General features: G+C 38.6%; 1 protein-coding gene across 2 annotated transcripts in view; it reads left to right on the top strand.

The window, feature by feature from the left end:
* Positions 1-12,678, top strand: part of ephb2b (eph receptor B2b) — a gene marked incomplete at both ends in the record, with an annotated part of 114,923 nt that overhangs the window by 81,722 nt on the left and 20,523 nt on the right. For both annotated transcript variants that reach the window (XM_079242221.1, XM_079242220.1), the window contains 2 exons: positions 519-674; positions 3,512-3,847. In XM_079242221.1, the coding sequence (XP_079098347.1) occupies positions 519-674; positions 3,512-3,847 (492 nt within the window). The remainder of the gene's footprint in view (positions 1-518; positions 675-3,511; positions 3,848-12,678) is intronic.

Here is a 12,678-nt window from a genome sequence, read left to right as displayed (position 1 = left end):
AGGTTTCCATAAAAAGACACTTAGAAGGGTTTTTAACTGGAAAGCAGACCACTGCAGACTGCGAGGTGAATTATTCACAGCAAACTTAGAACATGTCACTATGTCTGCTGAGGGTTTCCTCACATGCAAAGCTCCCCTGCTGTGTATGCATATATCTGCTTGTCCTTTATCTTGAGCTCATGGTTTGTGTATTTTTTGGATGTTTTAAATTCTGCTCACTTGCTGGCTTCTCTTGTATAAAACGATGTAAGTAGAGATCAAACTTCTTTGAAATGCAGAACCAATGAATACAAACTACCATGTTAAACCTGCAGCCAGTTGTATTGTTGACAGTCTGTATTTGATGTAAAATGATAAAAAGATATATTTATACTGACAAGATGAGCTCAGGTGCATTCTCTGTCAACAAAATAAAGCAAAACAATATATTGAATTTCAGGTAGAGAAATTGATTATTATATATTTTGCTTTTTTAAAAACTGTCTTTTTTTTTTTTTTTTTACTCTCCTGTCTTTTAGCCTGCCCATCAGGATTTTTCAAGCCAACTCAAGGAGATGAGACCTGTATGCAGTGTCCCATTAACAGCCGTACCACCAATGAAGGCGCCATTAACTGTGTTTGCCGCAATGGTTACTACCGCACCGATTCTGATCCCCTCCAGATGCCATGCACAAGTACGTATTGTATAAGGAGGCACCGAAAGTGAACTTTCAAATCACACACACTTTGTTCACAGACATGAACAGTTGCTCTTTGGTTACGGATATGAACTCTTTGACAAAAAATACGTTTCACACCCACAAGCAGAAGAGCCTCAAGATCAAAGGATAGTGTTAGTCTGTGCAACTCTGGACAGAGCAACCCTGTCAGAGCTGTTCCTCACACAAACATAATGCTGACATGCTCAAAGTGTGGCTGTCCATAGATCTGACCCAGCACACAAGGCTCGGCTGCCCTTCCGCAACATCACACAGTCTGTACTCCAAACCAGACCGGAGGTTAGTGGGCCAGGGCGCGTAGCTTTGTGAGGGGTCAATCTCAGAGAATGAGCCGAGGCGAGACTCTCTCTTGTGATGCCAATGAAGCTGGTTGAATTTGAATTTGAATTTAAGACTGACACAGAGGTTGGGTGGAAAGAAGACAGATGGATGGATAAGGCAAAGTAAAAAGTGAGCGAGGGAGGGGTGATGTAAAGAGAGACAGAGAAGAAATGGAGAAGAATTTCGGGGGATAGGGATAAGCGGTGTGCACATGTGAGAAAGAGAGAGAATTGGTGCATATAGTGTGGTATAAATAAAACAAAATGAGGGTTAGTGGGGGAAAAAAAAAGCCCCTTTCAAAGTTGCAGTTGTGTTTTTTTTCTCCTTTTTCCCCCTTTCTGCCTGTTGAAAGGGTGAGAGGAGGGAAGAAATTTGATGGTCTTCAACAAAGGAGATTTGCATAAGCCTGGCTCTGGGAGTTGAGCAGCTGTTGTGAATGAGAAAGCAGCAGCGTCACGTCACCCGTATTAGGCGCAGCGGGGCCCGGTCTGATTAAAGCAAGAGAACAGGGCCATCAGAGAGGCCCGCCAGCTAATGGGAGGGATATTAGTCCTCCTCCCCAGGAAGGAGATGCCAAGGAGGAGTTATGTTTCCGTGAGACACCAAGAAGGGCACTCCAAAGGGCTTTTTTTTTTTTTTTTTTTTTTTTTTTTTTTTTCAGAGACGAGGATCTGTTAATTGCTGCAAATTAAAAGGGAGCTGAATAAGAATTGATCGATTCACATTTAGGATGTTGTGGGTGGAGTGGAATTGTTTATCTCATTAGTCCTGGAGGATATGTCTGCCATAATTAGGTGCACATGTCTGTAAAAGATAAACAGTTCTTACTGTTTGTTTGTTTGGCCTTGTCACTCAACACGCTGCACCATGTGGAAATTTTCCACCCCGTAATGCCTGGCTCCTAAGAATGTCTCAATAGGAGAAACAGTGGGTCTCTCTCAGCAGCAGTAACTCTATACGACCCTCCATGAGAAAATTGTCAAGAATAGATGTAAAGAAAACACTTGACAAAGTGGACACCAGCATTGAAAATGAGAGAGTGTAAATGGGCATCCCGAGGGAAGAGGCACAGCCAGCTTGGAATGCAGTCAGCTCACAGAGGCTATAGGATCTTCGCAAGCTTGTGGATTTTCTCCCCTCCTGTGAAGGGGTTGTGTAAGCAGAGATAGTTATTATGCCCTTCACACACCATCAAGGGCACAACACAACTTCTATCCTAAATTGACATCCTTGGCTGTCCTTGAAGTTCTGGCTTATGTGAGTGACAACCACTTTTTTTTTTCCACATCACATTACTGATTATTTTATCCTCCTTGTTAGCCAAAACCAGCTAAGTTCATACGAGCCAGCGCTTAGTGTTCATAAAGACAAATACACTGTTCCAGTCTAAAACCAATTACTCCCAGTTGACGGTGAACTAACTCAGTTTCATCATTTCAGTTAAACTATTATGACACAGTGTTGTAGATATTTAGTATATAGCACTACTCAAGAAATATATATTATTTTTTGACTAATAGCCTCAGATGTTTTCTTTTGTTAAATTGTTGTTATTGACATTTACCTATTTTACAAGCATCTTTTTGTTTGATGGGCGTTACATTTGAAAGATGACACCATTCACCTTCCAAAATAATAACAATAGAAAAAAATATTGTATTTGCTGTATACTTAATGTAGAGAATGCACATAATATGTATTGTACAAGTTCGAGTACATAATGATACCACAGAATACTTTTCATGCTCAGGTAGCGATAACAACCAACAGTTTTACCGTAAAATCAGATGTTTTGTCGATCCACAGATGCTTTACCTGTGTGTAGACTTTTCCCTGCTGAATATTCTGCTCATGTTGTCACTTGAATGTAAATATAACCCGTTTCATAAAACCTGCTTAAATCACTGAAACAATTTGATTCAATAATCATCATAACACTGATAAGCTATAACACTTGCTATAGTGGAGTTTTCTGTACTGGTTCTTACTATAGCAGAATTACTATATTGCGTATCTGCAACACTGTCAGTTACATTCACAATTTTTAGCTTCCTTTTTGTATGATGCCTTTTTTTTTTTTTTTTTTTTGCTAGTGTATGTTACAAACATAAGCACAAGGGAAAAATAGAGAAATATTGTAATATGTTGCAGACCTGGATTTAATAGCATGACCTTACAGCTCCAAGTTCTGGAGTATAATCTATGTTATTTCTCTTTTTTGAGCAAGTATCTTCCCTTAAATACCCTGTTTGTTAATATGCATTTTTAAATTAGTTGGAAGTTTTTCTTTCATTTTGACTCCTCTATTTTTAATAGTCCTGCATCCTGTTCAGGGAAAGGAGTAAATACAACCAAGATAAATAGGAACCAGTACAACAGTTTTCCTGAATACTTTTTTGATCAAAGAGTTGTAAAATGCGTTTGTTCGCATTATCAAATGATGTACGTACACAATCTGTCCTGTTTTCCAGCTGTCCCCTCAGCCCCACAGGGAGTCATCTCCAGTGTCAACGAAACGTCTGTGATGCTGGAGTGGATGCCTCCTCGGGATTCAGGAGGCCGCGAGGATGTGGTCTTCAACATCATCTGCAAGAGCTGTGGTGGAGGGCGAGGAGGCTGCACCCGGTGTGGGGACAACGTACAGTTTTTACCCCGACAGTTGGGCTTGACAGAAACCCGGGTCTACATTAGTGACCTGTTGGCCCACACGCAATACACGTTTGAGGTGCAGGCTGTCAACGGGGTGTCAGATCAGAGCCCCTACTCCCCTCAGTACTCCTCCGTCAACATTACCACTAACCAGGCTGGTAAGTGGGCCCATCTGTCTTTTTCTGCACTTTCTATTCCCCACATGTTTTTCTCCTCTCTTCCTGTATTGTTCATCTGTCTCTCATGCCCTGTTCAGAGCCCTTTTCATCACACTCATTCCTCTATAAGCACGTAATGCACAGCGTATAGGCCTCCACTAAGTCTGTTACTTGCCTCTCCTGTATGGTGATGTATGCAGATTGAGGGCTCTAAAATGGGAAGCAGAACACCAATGATGATGTGACAGACAAAATGTGATGGCCTGTTGGTCTTCATAGTGTGACCTCATCACCATGTATTTCAGTCTGGGGAGCTGAGAGCCAGCTAGCTGCTGTCTCCCCACTTCATCCTCTTCAGTGATTACAGCATCATATTATCCACCCACCGAGTTGTGGAATAAGACTTGGCAAAATGTATTCATACATGTGTGCATATTTTATCGCTATATATGCGATCACCTTTTCAAAGATGGACCAGAAGTTAGTATTTCACAGCAGTAAAGGTCTTTTGGAACTGTACAATTCAGACAGATATACCTCAGGTATGGTATAGTTGTGGTCCACAAATTTATGTTTAGTTTCAGTTCTATAAAATTGTTTTAAATTTTAAAATTTAGCTGATCTTATACCTTTAATTGCATAACTATCTCTATGAAATGCACCATTTCCCTGTGACAGCATTTGTTTCTGCAGCCAATGATATGCATTCACATTCAGGCTGGGCTTCACCTTTGCTCTGGGTTTACATCCCAACAGCATCATACATAAGGGCCTACTATTACCCATCATCCATTTCCCTGCACTGAGGTCACTGTGCAACTGTGCTAACAGAAGCATTTTGTTAGCTTTTCTGGGGTTTAACTGGACTTTGGATGGCAACATTCACATATGCCCATAAGCATACATTAAATTGGTCAGGAACTGAACCCAAGTTGAGTGAACACACTTAAGAGAGGAAATTTCCTCACTTAAACGGAGCCATTGTTGTGAATTTCAATGTTCACTGAGACCTGTTTGTTTAAAAGCACGCAGTTACAATGCTGAGACTGAAATGGAAGCTTTTATTCACACGCTGACCTCTTTTTATTGTCTGTTTTGATTTGAGTCACTGGTGTGGTGGGTTAATGAGGGCCTGTGAGTGCAGTTAAGCGTTGTAATGAGGACCCTGCCCCACTCCGACTCACTGGGCCACAATAAGGCTGCCACCCCAACCCTTGGCTTCTCTGCTGCTCCTGCTGAGGGGTCCTGGCGGAAATTGGGGGGCTCTGCGCCCTCTCTACTGAAGTGCCCGTCACTTTGGATTAGGAGGCAAGAGCTCCCGTCAGAGGGAGCTGTTAAAAGAACTCAACTCTTGCTCGCCCCCACTCAATGTTCCCACCTTCCCCCATCACCCTGTCTTTTGCACAGTCTTGTGACACCACATTGGAGTTTTACTGTGCAAAACGCTAGAGGGCTGGGGTCACAGGGACGGGGAACCAATAATTGCATCTGGTTTGCGAGGCTTGGAGGTTACATAAACATCATGTCATCCCAAATTATCTGAGGCAGTTCCAAGCCTCGCTCTTTCAGTGAGAATGAGAGCGTGACATGGAGAAAAACAAAAATTACAGTCTATGAAAATTTGTATATATGCATTGGTGTAATCAGTTACTTTTGCAGGCATCTTTTGGCCACAGGCTGGAGTGCTGGATCACAGCAACAAATAATTCTGTAATTCAAAGTGAGCAGCGTGAAAGCATGTTTCATATCTCATTTGGATGGCTGCCTCCTCAGCTATGACCTGTTGGTGTGAAGGATGGCAGGAGGGTGTGTGTGGAAGCAAAAACTCTCAGTCTCTTTACCCAATCAAGGTCTCAGCACACCCTGTTACTCACAGGCTTAACCCTCCTCTATGTTGGTGGTAGGTGACAGTTCTTATGTGATAAAGAAGGCGATCGCTCTGGAAAGTGTGGTACTTGATTACACACTGCAGCGTCACACAAATTACTTGGCAGTACAACCTTTAAGCTTATTTTATAAGCATATGACTCATTCTGCAAAACTTTTATCAACTTACTTATTAAGCATCAGTCACACTAAAGCAATTTATTTTTGTCCTGCTCAGTATAGAAAATGCTAGTCTTGTGTGACATCATGAGCTTGGGATGTGACAGAGTTGCAAATCTGATGCTTTATGGCACAGACAAGGGTAAAAACCTCAATGTCATCTTTGGAAGTATTAGAGTGATTTATAATGTTTCTGACAGATGAGCGAGGTGATATGAGAGCAGCCTTTCATACAGAGCAGAATGCATAGTGTGTAACTCGAGGGGACAAAACAGCAGAATATATATATATATATATATATATATATATATATATATATATATATATATATATATATATATATAAACACATATAATCAACTGCAAAAGGACCTTAAAGGATCTTAAATGGCTGTACTTAAATAAATACGTACCCTTTTGCTGTTTACAACTGACAGGTTGGTCATATATTTGTATAGCTACTTTTGAGGAGGCTCCTTATGTTTTTGTTTGAGTCTATTGTATTGCTAAGCCATTTAGGTTATTAGATAATAGACACAGACAGGGACCATATGTGTTATATTATTACTACCACATTGTAGGGTCATCACAAAGCTGAAATTTAAAACTTGAAAGTATAACCAGGAAATTGATACTTGATACATGTCTTAAAGCAAAGCAAAAAGTGAATAATGAAAAGGCATAATATGTTTTTGAAAAGCATTTTATGCCTTCCAGACTATCTTTTTCCACTCCGTCTAATAAAAGTAGGCGCAGCAGGGCACAGAAAAACATAGTTCAAAAGGGTTTGAGCAAAGGAAGAGAGACAACAGCTTATTAAATGGGTCCAGGGAGATGATGAACCACACAGGTTTTATCATCAAGACACGCATGCAGAGTAACCCACAGGAGCACAAATTATTGCTCCTTCTTGTGTTTTATGAAATATGCGATGACTGGTAAAGAAAGGGAAAAAAACTTAATGAAATAAACTTAAGTGCATACTTTAAGGTCGCACTGGTACACCGATATGTAAAACGTTGCCCCGCTGTCTCCAAAAAGATTTTGTGGTTGTAGTCTGAGTCTCTTGGAATGATGAAAACAAAGTTGAGCTAGTTTTTTACTGGTTACAGAAGGCGGCTCTGCATTCACGTGTTCAGCTGGAGTGTGGATATGGGTTGTTTATGCTTGTCTGCCGCAGTGCTGTATGACTAGCTAATTAGGTACTTTTTTGGATTAGTATCTGTGTATTTATTTGTTTAGACAGCGCTATTATCTGATACTCAGTTATGTAAAAAGGAATCAGGCATGCATACTCACCACATTGCCCAACAAAAGGCTGACCCAGGATAAATTGTCACTAAAAGTAAAAGTCAGCCACTGTTTTATATTAATGCTTCAGGGATAGGTTATAAATATTTTATGTTTAAAATGTTTTAAACATGTTATGTTTTTGTTGCATATTTTATACCATCTGTTTTAATTTATATGAAAATATAATTGTGTTTATATATTAATTAGAATAAAAACTATCTGTTGGTTGATCTTGTAACAATGACGTAATGGTTCACATAGGTTAAGTTTTGAACAATGAGGTGTTCAATATCTAATATTTTAGATAGGTCTTTGTTCTGCCCTTTTATTTTCCCTCTTCATTGTCACCATGTCAACCACATTATTGCCAACATGCTCAAGCATATCTGACAGCTTAGAGGCAGTTGGCGATTTTCCTCCCAATAGTCCTCACAGCCCTAATCTAGTGTTTTGTCTTCACACAGTCTAAGCCACATGGTTGGATAGACAGGTTGGTAACGCAATCCACATATTGCTCACACATGCAAGCAAGTGTTTGATACAATGTCAAATCATCCAGGGTGTCTTCAGCTGTCAGTAATGGTTAAAAGGCATAGCTCTGTTGAAGCACAGCAGGGGTGGAAAAAGAAGCCATCACTGTACGCCATGTTCTCTAAGATGTCATGTGTGTCCAGACATTGTTTAAAACATGCTTTACTTTTCAATTGGTTTTTGTTTGATTTGGTTTTGTTGTTTTCTGATTTGTTTTGGGTTAAAAAAAAATGACTGACTTTTACTGAGAAGAAATTGTGTCCTGTGTCGGTGAAAAATATCAGTAAACTATGAATAAACTGCAGATAAATCTGATCTGTGCACATGCAGAGTTTTGCAGTTTTGCCTTCTATTGTGGGTTTATATATTGTATTCCAGAGGACATATTTGTTTAGTCGTTTCATCAACTCAAGGTGAGGTGCTACTAGCGCTATAGAGAAGCAGAGGGCCTGAATTGGATTTTTATCAAGTGAACTAGCTGATTGTGGAAGCGCACCACATTACAGTAGGGTTTGATTGGTGGCAGCCTTCTCATATGGTCTACAGAAGATTTATGACTTAATTATTATCCAAATGGCTCATTTTCAATGTAACCAGACTACTGGGGACTTTGCTGCTCCACTGGGCAATGGTGCAAAAAGCACTGGTGCAGAGCCAGGTAGGACTGGCAGAATGTCCACAACATAGCCAGACATTACCACAAAATTCTTTTTGACAGCAACAAGAGTTAATGAAAAGGTCTGATTCATTATATTAGGTCCATTTTGTACATTTTAGTAAAACGTTTTTTGTTTTTTTTGTTTTTTTTTTGTGCAACATTGTCATACAAAGCTTTAAAACAATCTTTAATCACCATAGTTCTGATAAATCCAGGTTGAAGTCATTCCTCCTGCAAAACATGAATACTCATAGATAAAAAAGATCCTTTTTTTTTCTTTTTAATTTAAAGCAGCCATTAAATTTAAATTAGCCTGTCATTATTTTAAAGCAATTACAAGCAATTATGAAAATGTTCTAAATACATGACAGCACCAGAGATACAGGCAGAAAGATGAAGAGAATCATTTGAGTATCAGACAGGGACCACAAATATACATTTTCTGCAGTATGAGGGACAGAAGGTGTTAAGAAGGGTGCATATGGTGGGTGCCAGTATAGGTCAGCCAGGCAGACAGACAGGAGGCCTCAGCAGGCACCAAGAGCTCAGCACTGACAGACCCTTTAGAGTCAGAGAGCCAGCCACACATATACCACATTCGAAGCACTACAGATACAGAACAACGGGTTTACAAAGACAGACTGGGAAAAACACTAACAGACAGGAAGTAAGAATTCCTTTATAATAAACCGTATGGCAAGAAGTCTGCAGGTTTCACAGTGAGGTTCATCAGATGGTTTTAAATAACTTGTGCTTGGGATATGAATTTAATTATGGCTCCCCAGAAGAGAATTCACAAATGGAATGTCAAAATTAGTTAACTAATTGATCTTCTTCATAAATGATTTAGTAGCTGTGTGATTTTTTTTTTTTCTTCTCTCGATTTATTAGATTAGACTGAGATCTGAGGGTTTGCAAAGGAGCGCAAAAGAAAATGAACATCACCTGCTCTTACATGTAGGTTAAAAGGCCAGGATGTTTTGGCCCAGCGCACTGCCTGAGGAAATGTAATGTAAATGCACAATTAATTATCGTTAAGTGGATTGGCTTTATAGTGAAATGTATAAATAATTGACTGATGCAACCCAGTAATTTATTTACTCTTAATTCCAAAAGGCATGATGATGATGACATTTAAAATTAGGTTATGAAGCAAAAAGGGGTCACAACACACAGTTTTTTTTTTTGTTGTTTTTTTTTTTTTTTTTAAATTTATTATTTTTTCTATAAACTTTATGGAGTTAACTTAATCAATTAAGCAAATGGCTTCGTGATAAACCCAACAGCACTTCCCCTCTTGGCTCTCACCAGGGATGACTGCTCTTTCTCTCCCTTTCTGTTTGCCAAGCACACTCAAATTCCAGTTGACATATGCATTAAGCATTCCTTTTGAAGGTGGCTGCAAAACAGAGCTGTCATTGTCTCAGTTACTGTCTTTCCACTGTCTGAAGTTTCTCCTTTGAACATGACAAGCTGTTTCCTCTTGCTCCTACTCACAATTTACTAAAACCTCTTGTAATCAATGTTGCTCACATTTGCTCACACGAATCATGCAGATTACATCTAGCATCATTCTGTTTGAAGGGACTGCATCAGTGGCAATGGGCGTGAGCAGATTGGATTAATGCTACATTTGATGGATGATTCTGCAGAACAATATTTGTTTTTTTTCCAAATATAAACCTAATACCAAAAAGAAGTTTGGATGCTTTGTAGAGTGTACATGAAAACAGTATAGAATGATTTGCCAGTACTCTAAACCAGGGATCCCCAACCCTGGTCCTCAAGGTGTAGTGCAGGTTTTCCAAGTGTTCCTGCTGGAACACACCTGACTCAGACTCAGACAAGCTCTGAACATGTCTGCTGAATACATATTGATTTGAATCAGGTGTGGTGCAGCGGGGACTCTCGGAAAACCGGCAGGACATCGGTCCTTGAGGATCGGGATTGGGGATCCCTGCTCTAAACCACTAAGTTACACACAACAGAGTATAAAAAGCAAGTCTAATGCTGAAAGGGAGACATTTTATCATTTCATGAAAGATATTAGTTCCTCTTGAACTAAATGGCAGCAATATGTCTAAAAATAATTGGGACAGAGAAGTATTTTTGGATGTTTTCCTGAGCTCGTGCAGTGATTTCCATGACAGAATTATGCCTGCTTTTAGTGCAGCGCTGCTTGAGAGTTTGAAGATCGTAGTCATCCTCTATTGATGTTCAGTCACATGCCTTGCACACCGGAGTGCTTCCAGACAGTTGAAATCTTTTCATAATGTTATCTTCTTTAGCATAATTCAAGTTTTTTTTTCTGCACATCTTCATTTCTGAAACATCAGTCATGCTCTTGATCTTTTGCTAAATGATCCATTTAGTGGTAATATTTTCCTTTCTTTATATTACCAGTTGCAATTCCAAGCATTTTGTTACTTACATGTTTCTGCCATCAAATTCAGGATGAGCTTTTAAATAGGGACAAATATCGACATGCACCATGTTATGTGGAGAGCTTTTCTCCTTACAGATGATTATACTTGATTATTAAACAGGTGTGAACAAGAGTTGTGCTCATCCGAGTCTTTATTCTGCTTGGCTGTGGTGCAGAACTTAAATATGATCTGTTCTGCCGTAATCAGCCCAGAGAGCTGAAAGGACTTCAGCCAATCTGTAGATTTTGAATTGGCGTATCTGAGATCTTTGTTATGATTTAAGTGCCTCTTATAGCAAAATTACTGTTCTTTTTCAAAATCATAAGAACCCTTTTTAAGAAATACTGTGGTGTGGCCCTGTTTCAAATAATATTTGTTTTTTCAACAACATATTTGTAAAATACTTGTTCAATTTTGTTGATAATGAAACCACAAAGTTAATGTGAAGCTCCTCTTACTTCTTTTTCCCTTTTCGATCACACTCCAGACTGAGACAGTTGTTCTTTATATTCTCATGAGATCCTTTAAAAATTATCATCAAATTGGCTTATTTTTATAACGTCAAGCTTCCTGATTAATATTGTCTCTGTAAGTGTTGGATGGAACGTGTTACAGCAATGATATAACCTTTTTGTGTAATGCAGTAGAGTAATGCGTTAGACTTATAATGTAATACGGCCCCCGCCTCTGAAACATCCTTCCAGAGGAACTCAGGGCTGCAGAAAACATTCATGTTTTTAAAAACAGGCTTAAAACTCACCTTCTTAATTTGGCCTTTACTTAATATTTACTGTCTTAATATTTTATTTATTTTTATTTATTCGTTTAAGCCCGGTTCCTTTTAGGAACATTTAATTTTAATTTGTTTTAAAATGAGTTACATTTTATAATTGATTTTACAGCTTTTTTTTCTCTTTTTTTTTAAAGTCTTTACAATTTTATTATCTTCATGTACTTTATCTTTTTTTTTTTTTTTTTATTTTGGCATATTTTCCGGTGGTCCTCAGAGGGAACACTCTGCACCAGGTGACATGTTGGCCATGGCTGCAGGCGCACCTTTCATGTTATTCAGTTAGATCTGAAGGGGGCTGCTGATCTTCCAAGAAAGCGTAAATAGATCTACTCGTAATTTAAATGAGAATGCTTAGTTGATGAAATGTTGATCTGCAGGCGACTTTACATAAATTTTAGCACATCAGTATCAGCACAACATGACCTATTCATACCTTCTTTCTTTATCCAGTTAATGGTGGATTTTACAGTGAGGCATATTTGTTCCTGCAGACAGCACGTGACTACATGGTGTGTGTGCCTCATGTTGCCACATGGTAAATTAAGAAACAGGGAAGTCAAGTAAAAAGTAGTGACGTTGATTTTTAAAAGTAGTAACTCGGGTTGGAAGAAAATATCAATATATTAAAACTTTACAATATTTTTATAATGATATTTCAATATTCAAAACAACAGTATTTTTCATGAGGAATTTTTACTAATGAGGTAGATTTTAAATTCTTAAATAATCTTGCATATAAAGACTGTTTCTATTTATTTTTTACTAAAATGTAGATCCCGCTGTTCTTATTCAGCAAGTTTCAATCATGTAGCACCTTTGAGTGCTTAATTTGAGTGCTGTGGTAGTTTTCTTACCAGTCAGTTCTAGTAAAGAAAAATTGCAATATATCATCTTGCTTATAGTATTGCAATATATTGTATCATCGCCCTTATATTGTAATACATATATCATATTATCATATTCTTGCCAATACACACCCCAAATATAAACCTAAAAGGTATATGACATCCTGTAATTAGTTGTGATTTATCAAAGATGAAAACATGATTTATTACAACGGAACACATCAGTAAAAGACACTTAAA

Source organism: Telmatherina bonti (assembly GCF_933228915.1).
Source record: "Telmatherina bonti genome assembly, chromosome: 6".
Classification (NCBI taxonomy): domain Eukaryota; kingdom Metazoa; phylum Chordata; class Actinopteri; order Atheriniformes; family Telmatherinidae; genus Telmatherina; species Telmatherina bonti.
This window is presented reverse-complemented; position numbering and strand designations above follow the sequence as displayed.